The sequence below is a fragment of the Geotrypetes seraphini genome, chromosome 1, assembly GCF_902459505.1.
Source record: "Geotrypetes seraphini chromosome 1, aGeoSer1.1, whole genome shotgun sequence".
NCBI lineage: Eukaryota > Metazoa > Chordata > Amphibia > Gymnophiona > Dermophiidae > Geotrypetes > Geotrypetes seraphini.
In genome coordinates this window covers 313,206,941-313,230,476 of record NC_047084.1, presented here as the reverse complement: position 1 = coordinate 313,230,476, position 23,536 = coordinate 313,206,941, and the positions used below count along the sequence as shown (strand labels likewise).

Below are 23,536 nucleotides of genomic sequence, written 5' to 3'. Positions count from 1 at the left end.
AGGGACAGCACCAAAACTCAAGGGGATGGGTCGGGGGAAATTGAGTTCTTGTGGGGGACGAGGAAAACTTTGTCCCTGTGTCATTCTCTATTACAGATCAGAGATCTAACTACAGCTCCAAATCAGCTTTGAATACCGATCCCAAAATATTATAAAATACTATAATAAAGGAGAAATGATCCAGCTACACAGATCACAAATTGCATAATATTTAAAAAAAAAATCTGCTGACGGTGACCTTCTGGGTTGGTACCTATATTTTACCCAAAATATGCTGCTAATCAAAGGACATATACAAGGGAGTGCTGAAAAATTCTCAGCCCAACCAAGAAGAGAATGACAGGGATATGGTTCAATCAACGATCTGAAGCGATGTCAAAAACATAGAATTTCATTTCTGCAAATTGGCACTTAACAAAATAAGATAACAATCTTTTCAGCTACAGTGGCAAAATAACGCTCAGAATTTAGGAAGTTGGTTGATTGGCCTGAGAACTTTTCAGCACCTCCTCGTATTTCAGTTTCAAAATTAGTCTGTATATATCTAAGTCTCCTCTCTCTCTACATAAAAATACGTATATAGATACACACACAGTCATTATTAAGGTATTCAGCTTATATCTAAATGCTTGGAATTGGTCTGGGAATGAAAGTTAAACAGTACAAAAAATATAACAGACCAAAGAAATGAAGAAATCTAGCACAAGTAGGAACAACATTTGTCAAGTAAAAACAGCTCTGTAATATTAATGCAAACAAATGTTCCATAACCCTACCTACTGAGAAAGCAAACTAAAATGTAAATAAATAGCAGTAATATAAGTGACCACTCGCTCCTGAAATAGAAACAGAAGCAATCAGCCAGGATAGGGAAAGAAATAAAAAATACAAACACAGTTGCTACAGAACTCTTTTAAGTAGTACATTAGCGAGTGTATATGGACACAGGCACTGTCTGTTGTTTGAAATACTTCTACTAATGAGGATTTGGCAAAAGATAAGTGTAGCAGAGCAAGCGACTGTCAACCAAACAAGCAAGTAGCAATAGTCTTGTATAGTAAATCATATCCACCTCAATCCACCAACTTATCACCTATAGATGTAATATTTCTGAATGGTTTATGAAGGAAAGGCCTGTCAGCCAATCTAATGGCCTCACTAGCTGATTGGTGAATGCTACCAAGAACAACCAATAAGCACTATGGGTGCTATATCCTAAGCATTTTCTCATACACACAAAATAAGTCAAATCTTTCAGTATATCTGGCCGTGTTTTCTCTTGTAACTATTTGTTCACTCACGACCAGTTCCACTTGCTCCTTTACAACATTCTTTGAGAAACAATTCCCTGCAAAATCATAAGAACCTCAGACCATGGCTTTTTCACATCCACAATGTTTTTTTCAGAGCTGTTACCATTAAAAGCTCAAGGAAATAGAGGTTTCTGAAACAAGTTTGCACATTATCTGAATTGCAATTTTCACAATGTAGACGTCTGCCATAACAAAATCTGTAATAAACCACCAAAACATATCTTTAATAGATATTCCTTAAAAAGAAAGATGTAGAAAAAAAATCCTATATTGTAGGTTTCTGAAAACCCTGCTGGGAGGGCTCGCATATGGTGTGTTGTTTTTTTTTCTCTCTCAGAACAGAATCATTGAAATCATTATACACACCTAATGAGTTATTAGGGTAGTGCTGTAAGACTCCTTTGTTCCAAAACTACCATGTTCATTCCTCAACAGTGTCACAATATATTACAAGAAGTCACGGAAAAAAAGTCCTTGAAAAGGCTGTGAATCCTTCTTGATTCAGCAGAGCCCACCAGCTGCCACGCTTTGTTGCAGCTCTTTGAAACTGCGCACGGGATGGGTGCTGTTCATAGACCTTCTCCCAGGATTACACAGCTCATGGGCTTTGGCACTGACACCCCTTCCATCTTGAATGTGCTGGATGCCATGAGCAAACAACAGGGGAAACAGGCATATCAACAGATGTAACCTTGTCCACCACTCAGGACCCCCAAACGAGAAGCTGTAGACATGCAGATGGAGCTGCGTCTCCCCAAAATTCAACACCACGCTCTTAGCACTTCTTCCTTTATCTCTTTTTGGCGATAAGCCAGGGGGTGACTCCCTTGAGATGACAAAAGTAAACAATTCAGAAACTGGAACCAATGGTCATAGGCAGTTGTCGGCTAGCATTTGACGCTGTCAAACACAGCAAGCAGATTTGGCACACAGTTCATGCTTTTTGTTTTTACAGTCTGCATATACAGTTACAATGTCACGAAGACGTCTGAGATGAACACGGCAGCAGAATGTTCAGTAAACTTCAACGGCAGCTGGTACAGTACGTTTCATAACATTTAGCTCGTATTTGGTCACAATTTAATGTAAACTGGTCTATGGCAATAATTGTCCAAGCAAGTCACATGCCATAAACAGGAAAATGAGCCAAATGAGCAATATATAAATATAAGGCGTACACACAAACTACTGCGAACAAATAGAAACAGGTATATGCAACCATATCTTAGATTTGGAAAATCTTTTTTTTTGTTGTTCAGATTTCAGCTATAAATAAAAGTATGTAGTAGTATGTACAACTCCATGCTTGTAATGTTAGATTTATCACTGCAAAGAGATAAAAACACACATATTGGTGAGATTAGTAACCGGATTGTTAAACATTTACATGCATTTCATGTCAAAATATTAATGGAGCAAGTCTATAACAGAGTACCTTCATCTAGGCACTTCAAGGCCCTGATTCTATAAATGGTGTCTCACTCGTAGGCACCGTTTGGTGCAGTTGTATCAACTGCTAGGCACTATTTATAAGAACATAAGCATGCCTCTGCTGGGTCAGACCAGAGGTCCATCATGCCCAGCAGTCCGCTCATGCGGCGGCCCATCAGGTCCAGGACCTGTAAAGTAATCCTCTATCTATACCCTTCTATCCCCTTTTCCTTCAGGAAATCATCTAATCCTTTCTTGAACCCCAATACCTTACTCTGTTCTATCACACCCTCTGGAAGCGCATTCTTCTAGCAGCTTCTAAGCGTTCTTAGGCACCACTAGATGTTAAAATCCTTAAGAGCACTCCATTTATGCCAGCGTTCTCTTGGCCTTATAAGAATGTGCCCAAGGTAGGCGCCTAACTGAATCCACACCTAAACTCCACCCTGAATTCGACCCCTGACCACACCTACTTGCTGTGTAGATGTTGGTAGGCACTTTGGTGTAGATGCCCACCTCGAAGTGGGAGGTGCCTACCGAGTTAGGCACCTACTGGCAAATTATATTGTTTTTTAAATTGATTTATAATGGTGCTTTCAATTATCAGTGCCGATTAAGCCGACTAAAAAAATTAAGTTAGGCGCCTAGATTGGGTAGGTGCGCCGATCTAGGCATTTAATTGTAAGCATCTTGTAGAGAACCAGGGCCTTAGTCTATACAGAAACCTAGGTGCCTAAGTCCTATTACAAAATACTAGCGCAACTCAGTATCAATGCACCTAGACAGCCACACTTATACTAGCCTTAGAGTTGGCTGTGAACACCTAAGTGCAACATTGATGCATAAATTATGGGCTTAAGTAGGAGACATGCCTATGCATCACTCATTCTCCACCCTTATGTATGTCTCCCTTAGAAATATGCACTATGAAACTTAGGGGTATAGTTATCAACATAGGCTACTGTTATGACAGGTTATTTTACCATTAACTTGTGCTATTTTAATACAGTTCCCAGATTAAGCAATTTATTTAAAAATTTATATATCACCTAAAAAGTTTAGGCAGTTTACAGTTAACATACAAAATAATTTTTTTAAAACCCCAGTATATCATCTATGTAACAAAACTGCTGCGACCCACCCTGCTGATCATATTCATATCCTCTACATAAGTACACCAGTAAATAAATGTATCCTCTAAAGAAAAAGGAAATCTCTGATCTTACATTAACTACTATTCGTAGACAATTCATTCACATAAACACTTCAACAAATAATTGTGTCTTCAAGAGTTTTTTAAAGACATCTCTGATCTTACACAGGCACAACTGACCTGACAATGCATTCCACAATTTCACTCCAGCAACTGAAAACACAGTATTCCTAATTCTTGCATCCATTACACTCCTTTCTCTCTCTATAGATAATTTCATTGCATTTTCGGATCTTAATACTCTTCCAGGGCAATATAACTCCAACATATCTTGAATACATCTAGGTGCTTTATAAGACAAAGCTTGCTGAATTATCAATATCACTTTATATTGCACTATTTGCTGTATGGGAAACCAATGCAGTTGTTTCAAAACTGGCATGATGTGGGTCATCTGTGAAACCTCCACAATCAATCTAGCAACAGAATTCGTTAGTACTTGCAATCTCTTACTCCAAGTTTTAGTTACCCTTAAATACAGTGCATTGCAGTAATCTAATCTGCCTAGCTACTAATATCAGGGTTTAACAGTAAAATAACACGTCTTAAAGGTAGCCTACATTGATTACTCCCCCCTTAACCTGGTGTTTGCAGAATAGGGCTTAGGTAGATTTTTGCATTTGTGAATATATGTGCACATGTACAGTATGTGTGTATATGCCATTATTCTATATTCTAAACTGGGAGAAAAAATGGAGATTAGAAGCAAGCAAGTTACAGTTTTGAAATGCATACTCTGGATCACATTGCTGTTTTAAGACATTAAAGCATTTGCAATTCTGCAGCTCTTACCTTCTGCCAACAACCAGGCATTGGTAGTCCATCTGGGCCCTGTTTCAAGGAAAAAGAGAAGAAAGTGCTCTCTTATGGATATTTCAAGAATAACTCTCTTCGCCTTTCTGTCTGCCACCTTTTCCAACTGTACCCTTTAATATTTATGATAAGATGAATCCAGAATGTTACAGGGAGACTGAGTGTGAGGGTACCTGAAAGCCTCAAATTAGGAGGGCAAAAAAACCCTTTTTGGATGAATTTATCTTCATGTATAAAGGAACATTATGATGCAAATTCTATAATTTGGCGCTATGATTTAGGATCCCCAGTGCTATGTGCTTACTATAACTGCATCTAGGTGCCAAGATTCTGTTATAAAACATGAACATAAATTGGCATTGGTGTACACCAAGTAGCAGTTGACACCTTAGTGTGCCCTAAAGTGAATGTAACTTATAGTACAGTATTATCTAAATTGTCCAACTTAATTAGGACTGACAAGTTCTTAGATACCCAAAAAGTCAGACAATGTAGAGACTTACTGCATCTGCCCATCTACCTGCCAGTCACATAGCACGGCCTCGCAAGGTTGCTACCAGAGCTCACAGCATCCATTCTGAAGATGGAGACCACACAGGCATGAGTGAGTAGGGATTGCTCATGCCCTGAACTCATCACTGGACTTCCAGGATTTATAAAGGTAGACCCTGGTAGGGGGGAGGGAGCGCTACCTTAGTCAGGTGGCTGGGGGGCATTTTGCAGAGGCCAACACCAGGGAAGCAGCTGCAGTTTGGGTGGGTGGATGGAACCTACTTACCTGACCATTGCTTAATCTAGAGTGTCAGATAACCAAAGGATGGTTAACTGGGACTCTACTATATTCTACAAGTTACACACATACTTCAGAGATATGCCCGTGACCTGCCTATTCTCCACCCATGTATGTATCTTGCAGCCATATGTATATATAGCAAAGATACTTACCTGTAACAGGAGTTCTTCAAGAACCGCAGGCATTTATTCTCACGTGTGTGTCGTCATCCACAGAACCCAATGTGAACACTACCAAATGCACTGTCACTTTAAGTCTTTAGACAGTGCCCATACTGTGCATGTCCAGTGTCTTCCCACCTGACATTGGCTCACGGGACCATCAGTTCAGTAACAAAACTAAGAATCCAACTGGGGGAGGTGGGCGGGTTGTGATAATGTATGCCTGCTGTCCTCAGAGAACATCTGCTAAAGTATCATTGCTTTCTCTGAGGACAAACAGGCATAATATTCTCACATGTGGGTCTTCCAAGCTGTCAGGATCATGTCTCTGGAGAAAGATAATGGATATATAAACATGATCCTGGCAAGAATCTAAGAAGGTTAGAGAGAAAGTTAGTGCTCAGGGAGTAAACAAATATTGCAGAACTGCTTGTCCAAACTGACTGTCTCTTTTGGAGTTTCGTTTCAAACAATAATGAGAAGTAAAAGTATGGATTGAGGATCATGTAGCTGCTTTGCAGATGGCCTCAATAGATGCAGAGTGTAAATGAGCCACCAAAGAAACCATATCTCAGACATTGTAGGCTTACATGGCCCTGAAGCATCAGCCCAGCCTGAGTATACATGAAGGAAATATAGTCAGCTAGCCAAGTGGAGATGGTTCTCTTGGTAACAACTACTGAATCTGCTGATAAGATCAAATGTCACAAAAACTGGAAGATTCCTCTTAGAGAATGATGACAAAAATGGTACAAGGGATGGGACAACTACCCTATGAGTTTCAAGTTTAATAAAATTTGATTAATCGTCTATCTTAGATTCTAGGCAATATACAATAATAATAAAAAAAGGGGGCTTTAATAATAAAAAAGGAAAAGCTACAGTGGCTAGGGCTCTTCAGTTTGGAGAAGCGATGGCTCAGGGGAGATATGATAGAGGTCTATAAAATATTGAGTGGAGTGGAACAAGTAGATGTGAATCACTTGTTTACTCTTTCCAAATATACTAAGACTAGGTGGCATGCAATGAAGTTGAATTGATGGCATGCTGAACTGTTTACGATGAGGAAGCCTTGATCAACCAGTGATCTAAGTAGGGCAATATGTGAAACCCCCATGTGTGAAGGGCTTCCAACACTACCATTAAGCATTTCATGAAGAAATGAGAAGCTGAAGCTAGTCTAAAGGGCCAGACTTTGTATTGGAAATGTCGAGATCCAATGCGAAAGTGAAGATACTTTCTGTGAGCAGGTAGGCTGGATATATGATTGCAGGCCTCTTTCAGATCTAGAGAGCAAAGCCAAATTGCCTTTTTCCAGTAGAGATAGAAGGGTTCTCAGAGAGACCATGCAAAACTTCTTTAACAAGAATTTGTTGAAGTCCTCCAGTCTTTTTTGGGATCACGAAATATGTTTGCCAAAAGAGCCCATTGTCATGGCTTCTCTGCCTGGAGGAGCAGAAGCATAAGATCGTGATTTGCATGATCATTTGAGGTCAAATTCCACAACTCATGAATGATGCTGAAGTCAAATTCTGTCAAAGCCTGGATAATTTTGAATTCTGTACATTGTGTCTATCTTTTTAGGAGCAACCTAGACTGAGAGAGGATTCTTCCAGTTCTTAATAAAGCTCCTTTCATTACCCTATGCAAAGATACCTCAATACATTCATTTGGTGGTGCTTCAAAGTTAAGCAATTGAAAAAGTTCACAGCGAGATTCCTCCTCTGTTTCCATTTTGATAGGCAAAGCCTGACTCATCTGTCTCACAAAGTCACTTTCTGGTGGAGACCTGATTTTTTGAAGAGGGGAAGGATCAGAAGGTATACCATAGGATTCTTCTGCTGAGTATTCTGGCAAATCTTCATCTGAATGGTTAGAGATATCCAAGTCAGACTCCTCAAAGTATTCTCTATTATGTGAAACAGGGAGTATGCATCAAGAGAAGCATAGACTATGTGCATCAAGGTATAGGTCAATGGTCTGATCCAGGAGACAGCTCCTCCACTGATAATGGTGCATGTGTCAAATGGATCTGTGCTGATCCCGATGCTCGACGTTGAGCAGGGGTGCATGATCACATCCTCGATCGACACTTATGTAAAGGCATGGAAGCCATTACCACCTGTGAAGACTGCGTCTATAGTAGCCCTGAAAGCTCTTGTCTGAGCATAACCTGGATCTCCTCCTGGAGAGATGGTACCGGTACCGGTACAGGAAGAGACATTAGCATGGAACCAATGTGCTGTACTAGATATGAGAGCACTGAAGACCTTGATTTTGAGGCATGCCTATGAAGACATCATCAGATGGATGGAAGGAGAGCAGTCCTTGGTGTATCAATGCTTACTATGCATCGAAGAAGTTGGCACTTGGGAGGATGCATGCCATGCCTAGAAGGGGGAGAATGTTTGTGTTTCTTAGCTTTCTTACTTGCCACATCCCTCAATGCATGAGGCCTAGATGAAGAGTAAGTAGAATTCTGCCTCTGTGAGAACCCTGACACCCACCACTCTGGATGCAGGGTCAATGCATTCAGCACTGATGTCGATGCCTGAGTAATAGGATGCTTGGTGTCAGGTTCTGAGTCCCCCGCCATGCTTGATGTTGATGCTGATGCGGTATTGGAAATTTTTATGAACTGAAATTTGGGGGCTTTCAGTTACGTTTTTTTGCATGTGGAGACAGAGGTCACAGCGAATGTCTCAATGGTCAGGACTCACACACCGGTCACACCAGTTATGTGGGTCAGAACTTGAAATGGTCTGATTACATCGAGCAAACACCACAACAGCAGAGGAGACGACAAACAAATCAGTCAAAGGCATATATAAGGATGAATTTATTGTATGGTAAAAGAATGACACGTTTCAGCCACAGGGCCTGCATCAGGAGTCAATAATGTGGAATTGATGAAAAATATGATGGACAATTTAAATCCTATAAAAATACCCTATTGTCTTCAGAGCTGTAAATAATTAAAAAACATAAGCACTATAAAAAGTATTGACTGATTTGGTTGTTGTCTCCTCTGCCGTTGCGGTGTTTGCTGTTGATCTGCGGTGGATTTTTGTTTTAGAACATAAGAACATAAGCAGTGCCTCTGCTGGGTCAGACCAGGGGTCCATCGTGCCCAGCAGTCCGCTCACGCGGCGGCCCAACAGGTCCAGGACCTGTGTAGCAATCCTTTATCTATACCCCTCTATCCCTTTTCCTTCAGAAAATTGTCCAATCCCTTCTTGAACTCCAGTACCGTATTCTGTCCTATCAAGCCCTCTGGAAGCGCATTCCAGGTGTCCACCACCCATTGGGTGAAGAAGAACTTCCTAGCATTGGTTTTGAATCTGTCCCCTTTCAACTTTTCTGAATGCCTTCTCGTTTTTGTAGTACTCGAGAGTTTGAAGAATCTATCCCTCTCCACTTTCTTTATGCTCTTCATGATCTTATGGGTCTCAATCATATCCCCTCTAAGTCTCCGCTTCTCCTGGGAAAAGAGCCCCAGTTTCTCCAATATTTCAGTGCATGAAAGATTTTCCATACCTTTTATCAAACGTGTCACTCTCTTCTGAACCCTCTCGAGTATCTATTTCGCTCGCCTGATTACATTGAGAATATTTTTTAGATCCACTCAGTACCCTCTTTGACATGGAGTGGAAAACAGACAAGGCTAAGTCAAAGGGCTCAGTGGCCCAAGCAGGTCAAGTAACTAGGATGCTGAAAATGGTCAATGCTCCTGAGAGGAAAAAAGGGCTCAGAGTGGCCTGAAGGCCAAAAAATGAAAATTTGACAAAAATGAAACAATGTTGGATATAATACTGGAACACAATAAAAATAAGAAACTATGAGGAAAACACTGAAAAATAAGTACAGGAAGGCACAAAAAAGGCAAAAGTTTGACAAATTGAAGAGACAAGTTCTCAGCTCCACGGAAAATGAAGAACTGATGGTCCCATGAAGGCACTGGCATGTATACAGTGTGGGCACTGCCTAACTATTTAAAGTGACCGTGCACTTTGCAGTGTCTGTACCAGATTCTGTGGATGATGTCACCCACATGTGAGAATATTACACTTGCTTGTCCTCAGAGAAGCTAAGCAAATTTTGGTGCATATGTTATAGAATAGTGCCTGGTACTTATGCACATTAATGTCAATTTGTGGCATCAATCATGTGGCAAGTGCTATTATTCGAACTTATGCATCCAACTGGTGCCTATCTTTTGGCATCAATTTATAGAATTGCCCTTTATGTGTCAGGGTATAAAGAAGACATACTGTATATTCAGCACTGCTATACATGTAGACAGAGGTGCTGAACATAGGTGAACAGAACTCCCTGCCAGCAGCTATATTTATAAAAGTGATATTTCACTATTATATATATGGCCTAAATTGAACTACTTAGCTAACTGTATCTGAATTCAAGAAAGCATGGGATCTCTTAAGGAGAGGAGGAGATAGTGGATGCTGTGGGTAGGCAGACTGGATGGGCCATTTGGCTTTTATCTGCCATCATATTTCTATGTTTCTATATGGATAGATGCTGAATATTGCTGCTATAAGTGTGGCTAAGCAGAATCCTCTCTACTCTCTGGCACTATGCAGATAATTGGAAGGAATATTTGGTGGCATTATCTGTATCATGCTGCTGGAAATTCATAGATAGAGAGCTTATTATATATTTAGTGGTGGCCAGTAGCAAGGGTGGAAGGTGCCCGGGTGTTGGCGCCCCCCTCCACTCTCCTCTCTAACTCGCACTTCAAGTTTAAGTTCAAGTTTCAAGTTTATTAGGATTTTATATACCACCTATCAAGGTTATCTAAGCGGTTTTTACAATCAGGTACTCAAGCACTTTCCCTCTCTGTCCCGGTGGGCTCACAATCTATGTAATGTACCTGGGGCTATGGAGGATTAAGTGACTTGCCCAGGGTCACAAGGAGCAGCGCGGGGTTTGAACCCACAACCCCAGGGTGCTGAGGCTGTAGATCTAACCACTGCACCACACACTCCTACGCGCCACACACTCCTACTTCTTCTACATGACCTCTCCCCGGCTCCTTGTGTGCCCCCACACCACAGTTGCACCGCACCCTCCCTTCTTCATACCCTGTACCTCTTTAAATCTTCACCAGCGCCAGCAGCTTCTCCAGCATGCTGCAAGAAATGGCATTGACTTTTCCTCTGATGTCCCCATGACCCAGACCCAGACCCATGACCCAGAAGTGATTTTAGAGGGATCCAAACTGGTGCGAGCAGTAGGCCAGAGTATTTGATCACGCTGGCAAAATTTGTGCTCTTTATAGAATAGCAATTAGCACATATGTTGGCATCCAACAGAAAACTGGTCTAAATCCTGATGCACAACTTGTGTGTGCATGCAGCCCCCTAATTCTATGACACTGTGCACAATTTTTTGCTCCTCCCATAGATGCACCCCCTTTTGAGTTGCAAACAAGAGGATTTTATAGAATTATGCAGACATCCAAATTAGAGCCAATTGATTGTTAACAGCCAATTGCTAATTGTTAATGGCTCATTAACTAATTTGTGTGCAGATCTCAGCATCATGTGCAATTTTGAGTGCCCAAATTTAAACATCATTTATAGTATCTGAGGATAAATGTATAGTCTGTTTGAATATTGGGACCTGAATATTTTGCTGGGTGGAAATAGGAATTGATTTGATTTAATTACTTGATATACCGCTTAGTAAATTTAATGTTAAAGCGGTTTATAATAAAACAGCAAATAATACATTAAAATAATCGATGGACAACAAATGTGATTCAAGAAAGCTTTTAACGGCTCTGTCAGGCATACTAGAATACAGCAAATGGTGGATCACAGTAATCTTCCTTTTCTGGCTGTTATGTCTGCAATACCTGAGTTCCACATGCACAGTCATCAAAGATATCTTTTTCATGCTCATTTAAAACAGATAGAAGTGGAGTCATCACACAGGTAGATCTGTGAACTCCCAACAAACCGCAATTACATGTACAGTGAGATACATGAGAAACAGCACATCATTTCTATCTGGGACTTATACTTGCTGCTGTCTCCCTAGAGCAGTCTCTCTCAAATTGTGTGCCATGGCACAGTGGTGTTCCCCAAAGAGATTCTGGGTGTGCCACAAGAGATTCCAGAATTTTATTTTAAAAAATTCTCTTCATAAGTACACACTAGAATATATGACATGTAAGCCACATACAAGTGTCTGTCAATGTTATGATGTGTGCGTAAGGATACAATTGCCCAGACAAGCATCATTCTATGACATGATTGGTCCTTGAAAACTACTGACAAGTGATTTTAATTTTATTTTGTATGTAGTAGTTATCCTAACTTGAGCAACAAAGCAATCAAGGCTTTGCTACCATTTGGATCTTCTTATCTATGCAAACTTAGATTTTCAACTCTGTCAGAAATTAAATTGAAAAAAGAAGAGCGCCTGCAGATGGTGGATAATGAAATGTATGTTTGCTTGTCGACTATTGAGCTGCATTTTGAGTTAATTTGCACTCAAAAACAAGCACATCCATCACATTGATTAGCAATTCTATTCTATTTAAATTTTTGTTGGTTTTGCAATTTTATAATTTCAATTTTAATGTGCCCTGAAAAACATTTGCTCTTTTTAGTGTGCCGCGAAAAGGGGAGATATGATAGCCGTTTAAATACCTACATATAAATGTGCATGAGTCAAGTCTCTTTCATTTGGAAGGAAACTCTGCAATGAGAGGGCATAGGATGAAGTTAAGAGGTGATAGGCTCCGGAGTAATCTAAGGAAATACTTTTTTACGGAAGTAGACATGTAGAACAGTCTCCTGGAAGAGGTGGTGGAGACAGAGTATATCTGAATCCAAGAGGGCCTGGGATAGGCACGTGGGAAGTTTCAAGTTTCAAGTTTATTTGTTCTTAATGAATCGCCTATTTAAATTGCTAGGCGATGTACAACATAATAATAAAATATACAAATAAAATATTGGTTTTAACAAAAATAACTTTTGTTATGGGTTAAAACTTAACATACAAAATACATACATATAAAATAACTTTTGTTATGGGTTAAAGCTCACAAGAATTGTGTGGGTAAGTGGGGAAAAAGTTACAATGTTTGGATAGAAGAGAAGAAAAAACATAAAAGGAGAGAACAAAAAAGGGGGGGGGGGTAATTTTAGCTGCTTAAGTAAAAATCAATAATTAATATGCTAGGAATCATAAGCATCATTAAAGAGAAATGTTTTTAGAGTTTTTTTAAATAGAGTTAAATCTTTTAATTCTCTAATATATTGGGGGTAAAAGATTCCACGATTGGGGGGCCATAACTGAAAACATATCGTGCCGTCTAATTCCTATAACTTTCATAGAGGGAATGGAGAGAAGATTATGAGAAGTCGAGCGAAGAGACCGTGACGTGCTGTAAGGGATTAGCCACCTGTTAATAAATTGTGGTTCATTAAAAATCAGGGCTTTGAAAACTAAAAGTAGTAATTTAAAAGTAATACGATGGCTTACCGGAAGCCAATGGGATTTAATCAACAGAGGGGTAACATGATCGTATTTTTTTGCATTGTAGATCTGTTTCACGGCGGTATTTTGTATTAATTGCAGCCTTCTTTTTTCTTTTTGAGTAATGTTAAGAAGGAGAGAGTTACAATAGTCTATTCTGGATATTATCAAGGAATGAATTAGTATATTAATAGATTTAGGTTGAAGGAATTTAGCGAGTGAGCGAATTAAATGTAATTTATAAAAGCATATTTTGACAGTATTGCTAATATGGTCATGATAGGTAAGTTTATCTCTCGGAGAGAGAGTGAGATAATGGTTACTGTGGATGGGCAAACTAGATGGGCCATTTGGGCTTTTTTATCTGCCGTCATGTTTCTATGTGTAGTGTGCCGGAGCTATAAAAGTTTGAGAGACACTGTCCTAGAGTAACGCCAATAGCACCATTCTTCCAATTTGAAGTAAGTGGCTAAAGAAGCTGGCGTCTGGATTTCCCATAGGGGAGCAGCTCTTTTGTTCTCTGATTATGTCAGGCATTATGTTAGCATATGACTCCGAATTGTGGCAATTTCCATGAAAGGATATTTTCACATGCAATGGCGAGGGCATTAGCAGTCTCCAGATAAAAGTGATATCATAAGAGAACACAAGAACTGAACAAAATAATGTATGGTGAAGGCATGCTTAACTTTTCCCCAGCAAATATTTCAGCAATGACTGTCATCAATACACTGCAAACTAACTGCACCTGAAGCTAAAATCTCGAGATAAAGTTTGAACTTTACACTGCTGTGTCTATTTAAAAAAAATAAAAATGCAGTTCTATAATGGAGCATTTCGTAGAAGTCTACTCTATAACAGACACTAGGCAATTAAGTTCTATTATAGAATACTAGTGCAACCCGGTATCAGCACACATAACATTTAGGGCCCCTTTTACAAAGCTGCGGTAGTGATTCCCCCACAGCAAATGCACCGAAGCACATTCAATTCCTGTGGGCTTCGGTGCATTATTATAATCAAATGCTGTGTCTTCGGTTACAGTGTGCAGCTAATCAAACGGAAAAAAACATGCAGCTTTAAACTGAACTCAGAACCTCAGTTCAAAGCATGCTTCCTAAGCCCTTAAGAAGACTTCTACACGTGTAGGTATGTATTGTAAGAACTGAAAGTCCTGGAAGAGCTGTAACAGCTTCATGGATATTTAGAAACGAAATCTGTGTTGCCAGATTGGTACAAAGGAAAGGGATAAATAACATAATTTTAGTGTAGCTAGGTTCTTGGGTTCATGCTAACATACAGCAGGAGGGAACTGTCCGTGGTGCAGGAATGTGAGTTTCAAAGGCAGAGCATTAAGTTGAAAACTGATTGCAGAACTAGTAGGGAGGGTTGGGGCTGCAGACTGTTACTGTTTCAGTCAATTTGGTTTATTTTATGTACTATGTTCATAGCATTCCCATCACTAAGTATCTAATAAAAAGAGAATGACTGAAATATCTTATTTCATTCTCTATAGAGTACGAGGGGTCGCTGAAAAGTTCTCATCCCAACCAACAAACTTGGTGCAGTCTCCATCAAGGGCTATACATTTAGTCCAGTCAGAAAAATACAGAACGAAAAAAGTGGAAAATTGCTGGCCTAAGTGTATAGCCCTCGATGGAGACTTTTCCAAATTTGTTGGGTGGGCTGAGAACTTTTCAGGGACCCTTTGTACTTTAGGAGGGGGGAAAAAAATGTAAAAATGCTTTTCTTTTCACGTGGAAACAATCCTGGGGGATAGAGGAGAGGAAAAGAGGGAATATTTGTGGTAAATGTGTAAAGAACACAAGCTGCAGGTGTGAGGAGAGTTAGCTAATCTGTCCTGGGTGCATTCTCTCAATGAGAGTGTGATGCAACTGAAGACACACATCTGTTCATGCACATGCAGGTAGTGTGTTCATAAAGCAGAGGATTTCCAGGGATGCGTTGCATTGGCAGAGATGGATGAGAACAAAGGAAGTGCATGCAGGGTTGGTAGGAAAGAGAAATACTGTACCAATTGGCAAGGGGCATCCAGCCCATCCAGACCAGGCTGGCCCGGCTCCCCCTTTTCCCCCTTTAATCCACGGAATCCCTGTTTGTAAAGATGAACTTGCATATGTTACTGACAAAGAAATGTCCTCATTACCGACTTTGCTGGAGTGGAAAAAAAAAACTTTCACAGAAAGGAGGAGGAGCAATCATATCACCAACAGCGACAGATTGTAAATCCGAGAGACGATAGTAGGCCTTTTTTGTGTGAAGACAAGAACAGATCATTGGTCAGGCTTGAATTTGCCATGTTGATCTGTCCCTCACTCGGAAGAGGTTTCTTTGGTTTCAAGCAAGAAAACTCTTCCAGAAAGAGTCGGTAGAAGAATCATTAATCATTAAAAGGAATGAAGTGTGGTTTGAAACCTGGAATTGAAGATGAAGCGTTCCAGGCTGGTGTACAGTTGGTGCTTTGCTCCTCCTCCTTCTCTCTCAGTGAATTATACAGTATAACAATAACACACCAGGACCTCTGACTTCTAAAACATGAGCGTGAGACATACCAACGGGCAAGGTGCATCTAATCCAGGGGCACCCTGTTCTCCTTTCTCCCCTTTAGGCCCCTTTTTGCCTTTCTTTCCCTTTTCCCCCTGTAGGTACAATGATTTTGAGAAAACAAAAATGTTTTATTTATTTATTTATTTTGTGGGGACAGTGTGAGGAAAAAAAAAGAAGGACAGATTAAGAATATTTTAACTAAGACACGGCTGAATAGGCACTTACCACTGTGTTCTGGTCTGTGCATTAGTGTGGAAAAATCTAAATCTCAGGATTGCCAGCAGAACTGCTGACTGCTTTGCTGTGAGACAGAATATACCATACATATCCACAGCAGGGATGTGTATATTCTATTCGGTATCACACTAACAGCATGCATTAATGAATTAACATGCATTAAGTCAGTTTGCATGCATTTAAAAGTTATAATATCATACATTAATTTTTTTTTCTGTCAGGTGATTCTCAGTAGATGTGACTTTTAGATGTTTCTGAAACTGTTAGGATTTTTACACAAATCTTTGACTACTTTGTGACGTACAAAGCTTACCCTTAGTTCTTTGCACTGAAAATAGAAGTATGATGAATTCTAAGGAAAATCCAGTTATCATGCAGCTCAGCATACACACATAGCACAGCTCGTATTGAGCTTAAAATTCAAATTGTCTTTGGCCACTTTAACCACATTGAGAAGTGAAACTATTTTACAATGTGCACTCCATCCATTAGTAAAGGAGATGTTAACCTTTATGTGCCAGGTGTGTTTATACATGTTTAGAACAGGGGTTCTTAATCCAGTTCTCGGGGCACAACTAGCCAGTCAGGTTTTCAGGATCCCACAATGAATATGCAGGGGATATATTTGCATAGAATGGAGGTAGTACTCTGAACTCTTAGGAGCAAATTCTATAAATGGCGTCCCAACTGTAGGCAGCGGTAGGCGTCCTACTGCTGTCTAACCAGTCAATCGGGATGCGCGTTTTCTAAAACAAAAACACCCCGAGGCAGACTGCTTACACTATGGCTGTCTGTTGCAAGTGCAGGGAAACACATCAGGACACATAAGCTTGCCCTAAGCTGGATGTGGGCGTGGTTTTGCCTGGAAGTGGCCTTGGGTGAGCTTAAGTGGCTCTAGGTGTCTCCATAGGGCCGCAATAGCTGCCTGATAAAATGCACTGGGGAGGAGCCTAAGGCTTTGATTGGCCCAGATACCTAAGGCCCATCCTACAGGGTTTCGCCGCTTAGCCCTCCAACTAATGTGTGCATTAGATTCCTTAGTTCGTGTTTCAAAATGTGCCAGGTGGGTCACTGACATTGCTGCTGACCCCTGGCACCCGGCATAGGCCTCCATGCCTGGTGGTATGAAGCGGTCGGGGTGCACTGAGGATAGTCCATCCCAGTTGACAGTCACGCTGGGAGTGGGGAGCCCTGTTCCTCTTCTCACTCCATGTGCCGTCTCCCTGTGGGAGGGCAGCGGGGGGTTCCGGGGGAGGGCACAGAGGCGGTTGTCTCTCTCAGCCCCGGGTAAAATGGCAAAGCTGCTGCTGGGGGCTCTAATACTTGCCATGCGGGCAGCAAGCCATCTTCCCTGACGGCCTTCCCAGCCAACCTGGAGACAGTTGTGGTGCACCACCGTTGGAAGAAATGAACCCTGCAGGGACCAGAGATACCCGGGAGGTGTTCTCCATCCCCATTAGGCGGGGGAGGTGGGGGGAGGGATCCGCTGACCCAGGGCGGCCGGTCGCTGCCTGCCAGGTAGCCCACTGAGTTGAATCCTCTGGGCAGATGCATGGACCCCACCTGTTTACCTCTTAATGGTTTCATGCCCTCTTGAACTCTCTCTTCAAAGTTCTTTTCAACTTTCCCTTACGGTACTTGTCTGCTATCGGTTTCATGCTGGTATTTAGCTGACTTCGCGGGGGAGGGGGAGGTCAGGAATTCACTGCTGCGACTACTCAGCAGATCATGTCAGGGAGATTTTCTTGCCGCGATCAGCTGATGGCAAGGGATCAGGAACGATTCTCTAACCGGCACCTGTGACATGGGCCGGTTAGAGAATTGGGGTAGTTAGGCGTCTATTACGTCAGACACAATTCTGTATAGGATGCTAGTCTGCGATTCTCAGCCGCTTCTTAGGCGGCTGCTGAGACCAGCATCCTATACAGCATTTCCCCCTTAAAGAGTAATGTCCTGCTTTGATCCTGGACCCTTAAAGCTACGCTCCGGCACAATGCTAAGTGTGGATCAAACTTCCAAGGTACTTGGTATTCTGCTAGATTCCACTCTCTACCATGAACTCCAAATTTCCAACCTCTGGAAAAACTTTCTACAGTTTAAAGCAACTAAGACTGATCAAACCTTACGTCTACAGCCACCACATTGCTATACTAGTCCAAATTCTTGTCCTAACCCAGCTCGACTATTGCAATTCCCTCCATGCTGGCATAGCCTCTTCTAATATGCACAAACTCCAAATGATTCAAAGCACTGCAATCAGATTGATCTTCGGCTTAAAGAAATATGACCCCGTCTTGGCTTATTATCGCAAACTTCACTGGCTACCCATAAATGCACAAATTTTGTTTAAGCTATCCTGCATCATCTACCACACCCTTGATGCCAACTCTCCTGAACAAATAACTCACCTGTTCTCCAATTCCTCCATCGCATCACCCAGAATCAAGAACACTCACCAACTGATCATCCCCTCATCCAGGGGAGTGCAATACAAATGAATATTCAACAACCTGTTCAATTATGAAGCCACAAGACCTGGCCTTCCCACATCTATAAGTACAGAGACAAACTACCTCACTTTCAAGAAAAAGCTGAAAACGTACGTTTGATAAATTCCTTACAACTCAGTAACTTGGCATACCTGCCAAGCTAAGAAGCCTGGGTTAGGCACGTTGGATCTCTTAAAAAGAAGAAGAGATAATGGTTACTGCGGATGGTTAGACTGGATGGGCCATTTGACCTTTATCTGCCATCATGTTTCTAAGTTTCATTAGTCAGCTACCATTGTTACACTTAGTTCAGGCTTAAGAGGAAGTAGTAAGGCACCGATTCTATAAATGGCACTTAAAACTTAGACGTCGAGTACTGTGGTGCTTAAGCACAGTTCTATAAAAGTTAGGGGCACTTTATAGAATCATGCTTAGTGGCGCCTAGAGAGGACTTAGGCATCAATAGCCATCTTAACCTAAGGTGCACCCTATTTATGATAGGATTTTCTTGGCCTAAATAAGTGGGCCTAAGTCCAAAACAAGCGCCTACATGAAAAACACACCCATGATCTGCCCCCTTTCATGTAGGCACTTTGCACTCGGTAACTACATCAAAGTGGTAGGCGCCTACAAAACCAATTAAGTGCAATTTACGTCAAATACAAGATGCTAATCATTAATTATTGGTGCCAATTAATATTTTAATTTATGAATCCCCCCTTTTACAAAGCCACGGTAGCAGATGCCACACAGCAAACGCTCTGACACCCATTAAATCCCTATGGGTGTCGTAGCAATTACCGCAGTAGCAGCCACTACTGCAGCTTTGTAACAGAAGCCCTAAATTAGGTACCCAGGTCGACTAAGTGTGCCATTCTAGACATCTAAGTTTAGGTATCATATATGAATCAGGGTCTAAGTGCTTCCATGTTAATTGGGAGCAGGTACCACACATTAACCAGAATGTTAAGACATGGCCTGCAATAAAAATAGTGGGAATGCCCCTTCTTGGTGCAGCATTAGTGCAGAAAACCAAAATATGAATGCCTAGTTTTTGGATGTCAAAGCTTGTACTTAAATGCTACATTCACATGAATTGTTAAAAGTGTACACTGCAAAATAATACATTCTTCTTTGGCATTTTTGAAAATGATGATCTATCATGCACAGATAAAGTGTTATAAATGGACCACAAAACTGACTTAAGTGCATGCATTTTTTTAAATAAAAATCATACATTTAGCAAAAGAAGCCACATGAGCCCACATCTAGTCATAAATTAGACATGCATGATATAGAATACATAAGATACACATCCTGTTTTACCATTTCAGTCTTTCATATTTGTAGAATGACAGTTTCAAGTGTTTTGAATCAATAAGACCTCAAATTCTGTTGAATTCCTGCACCATCATAAGCACTCAATATCTGGGGTGGCTCAGCTTGCTCCATTTTTTTTCATATGGAAAAAGAGAAACGGGGGGGCCACCTTTGCACAATCAGATCTGTCCCCTAAAGATTTAGGGCTCCTTTTACAAAGGCGTGCTAGGGCCTTAACGCGCGGAATAGCGCGAGCTAAATTGCCAAGCGCGCTAGCCACTACCGCCTCCTTTTGAGCAGGTGGTAGATTTTTGGCTAGCGCGCATTAATCCGGTGTGTGCGCTAAAACCGCAAGCGCACCTTCGTAAAAGGAGCCCTTAACCTTGTACCTTCAATATTAACAAAACCAAAGCTCAAAATGGTATATGCTAATGCAACAGAGCTTTCATTATTGCATCCTGAGATTAGTCTATGCACTAATGTAGCTCGAAGGCTTGGTGGGGATCCTCAAGTCATTTGGATACTTGAAAGGTTGGGCATTATTCTTTGGGTGCTGCTCTTTTTCAATGGGGAATCCCTGTGCATGTGTTCTCTTGTAACAGATTTCCACACCAGTTTATCACAGTGGTAAGTGAGTTTCAGGCCCCGTGTTCAGCTTGTCTGCTACAGACACAAGCACATAAAACAAAAGACATTGAGCAAGAAAGATAAGCTACTGTTATTTAATGTCAAGTTAGGATTAAGGGATGGAAGTCAGAGAAGAGGCCCAGGAGAATTAGTATCGACACTACAGAGCAGTCAAAGGAGGAATTTTAAGGCAGTAGCTTTAGGGAATTTCATTATTAAACTGAGGGAAAATAAAGAGGAGAAAGGATCTACTGGAAAGGAGTTTGAAGGAGAAGGAAGGAATGCACCGCTGGAAAGGAAGGCATGTTTAGAAAACAGCACATGGAGTTTATTTCACACAAAACACAAAGAAACCAAGTCCATTTCAAATAGAAAGAAAATATCCGTACCACAAAATAAAAGGTGAGAATTATAAATGAAATAAATAACCTCACTAAAATGAATCAACAGAAAAAAAACAAAACAAAACTGAAATTACACAAAATAGCATGTCTTTTTGATGGATCGATATGTTGTTAATCGTTCTGATGACACATGGGTTAATTTAAATTCCTCAACTGTCTTTCCTGTGTGCCAACAAATATGTAAATATACATAGACTGTTACTATGTGACATGTTGGACCCTTGGTGTTAGGGTCAGACTATAGTTAAAATGTTTGGGGAGAGTGCTTACTCCAATAATTATTTAAGTGGACTGAAAACATCTTTTTAGACTTTTTAAATTTATATATCGGATTCAGGGAGCAGGATCACAACAGAAACTCTACACAGCAACATTCTTATTCTCCATTTTTTTTGCATTAGAATTCTGCTCTACTGATTATTTTTTTTTACATTGAGTCTATAGTCATTGCTATTGCAATATGTAGAATATCAAATTAGTAGATCAAATGGCATTTGAGTCTAAATATAGGAGAAACTAATGAAAGAAGGTGACATCTGAGAAATATTGAATGAGAAAACCTCAGAAGCTGTCTCGGTTTTTGTGTAATGTTTTGTTTGGAATTCTCCCTCATCACCCAGTTACTCAAGATGCATGATTCTGCAGGAAAAGCTTAAGCTTTATGTTTATGACATCATGCTACTCATCCTCTATCAAATATGATGTCATGAAATATGATGCCCTTTGTGACATCATGGCTGCATTTGTAGAAAAGATGTATTAGAAAGGAGAAAACCAGTATTTGGGTACAAGAGTCTGGGTTCATCCAAATGATTTTTGTTTCTGGAGGTCAAACATTTAGGAAATATTCGCAAGCTGTTCAGCACAAAAGAAATTCTGACCACAAGGGAGAAGGAATCATTATGAACTCCCCATTAACATTCAGATGCCTAGTTACCCATAAACAACATATGTCTTCTCATTACCTCTGACATTCTTCAGCACTGAATATTATTTCCGTTCAAGATCTGATCACTATCATGGTTATGGGGTTACTGTTACTTCCCTTGGAGCCAAATCACCACATTTAAATCTTATTTATACCAGGATAAATACAGTAAAGTCTTTTTATGTCCTTGAAGAGATACAGCCTCCAAAATTGGACACAATATTCCAAGTGGGGGGGGCCTCACAAATTACTTGCACAGGGACATAAACACTAGAGAATGACATGGGGACAAATATTTCCCCTTGGGAACTCATTTTTCCGTCCCAGCAAGTTCTTTTCTTGCCCCATTCCTGCAAGCTTCGTCCTCATCTGCACAAGCCTCAAACAACTTTAAAATCATAAGTGTTTGAGGCTTATGCAGTTAAGGCAGAGCTTACAAGAATGGGGCAGGGACAGGGACAGCAACAAAACTCGGGGACGGGACAGGGAAACTGAGTTTCTGTGGGGTTGGGGAAAAAATTTGTCCCCCGTGTTATTCTCTAATAAGCACCTCATTTCTTCTGTTGGTTATACCTCTCACTATGCAGCCTAGCATTCTTTGAACAGAAGCCATTGCCATGTCACGTTGTTTTGCCACCCTGAGATCCTCAGACACCTCAAGGTCCCTCCCCTGATCTGTCGTGTCAGTAACTCACCCATTATCACATAACATTTCTCATATCCTATCCAGACCCTAGATCACAGGTGTCGAAGTCGGTCCTCGAGGGCCGCAATCCAGTCGGGTTTTCAGAATTTCCCCAATGAATATGCATTGAAAGCAGTGCATGCACATAGATCTCATGCATATTCATTGGGGAAATCTTGAAAACCCGACTGGATTGCGGCCCTCGAGGATCGACTTTGACACCCCTCTTTACCATCTTGTTTTTCTTCACTCATAGCAGTGTTCACTCTGCTAAACACAAAACTAACATCCATGGGACCATGAAACTGCCTTGTGGCCCTAGGGATACTGTAGGGGGGTCTTTACTGCACTAGCATACTGCACTGCAGCACTAGCAAGCAGGACTCATACACACACATTTAGAAATTATTTACAATTCATGCTCCATCTTCACACTGTACATACAACATAATTAATACATACAGTAGCCAAATTTCAGGTTCCCTCACATGCTGCCCACATATTTACAAAGAACTACCTCTGTGGCTATGTGAAGATAATGAATCTTAATACTTAGGGAGAAATTCTTTTGGGTGGGTATTGAAGAATGGGAATGAGTCTTTGGGTGTAGTGTTGAGGTGCAATGGTGATACGCACACTGTAAATCATGCTGGCTCCTTGTTGTATGTTGGTTAGAGATAATGAAGCCCAAAATGTGGTTAACTGAGTGGTACAAATAGCAAATATAACTACAATATCATATAAACCACTCAATTGGGAGGGTCTAAACACTAATTAGTCATATTTGACCACATCCCTATCAGTCAATAATAATATTATTATTCATTCAGGAAAAAAGGCATCAGAGTTTGGAGCTCTATGCTATAGTCCAAATGGATACTCCATAATTTAATCACTGGCCAAAAAATCTGATTTGTATATATTTTTGTATTTATTTATAACTATTTTTTGGGGATTTTATATTTTAACTTATATTTACTTAGTAAAAATCTGATTAATTTCTAAACCATTGATAGACCTCCCCAATAGTTTGAAAAGCATCAAC

At 40.7% G+C, this 23,536-nt stretch overlaps 1 protein-coding gene across 1 annotated transcript in view; it reads right to left on the bottom strand.

The window, feature by feature from the left end:
* Window positions 1–770: 770 nt before the first annotated feature.
* COL25A1 (collagen type XXV alpha 1 chain) overlaps window positions 771–23,536 on the bottom strand; it is a 405,886-nt gene continuing 383,120 nt past the window's right edge. The window contains exons 39-41 of the mRNA XM_033960097.1: window positions 15,807–15,893; window positions 4,750–4,788; window positions 771–2,639 (exon numbers count right to left, since the gene is read on the bottom strand). Of these exons, the coding sequence (XP_033815988.1) occupies window positions 2,637–2,639; window positions 4,750–4,788; window positions 15,807–15,893 (129 nt within the window). The 3' untranslated portion in view covers window positions 771–2,636. The remainder of the gene's footprint in view (window positions 2,640–4,749; window positions 4,789–15,806; window positions 15,894–23,536) is intronic.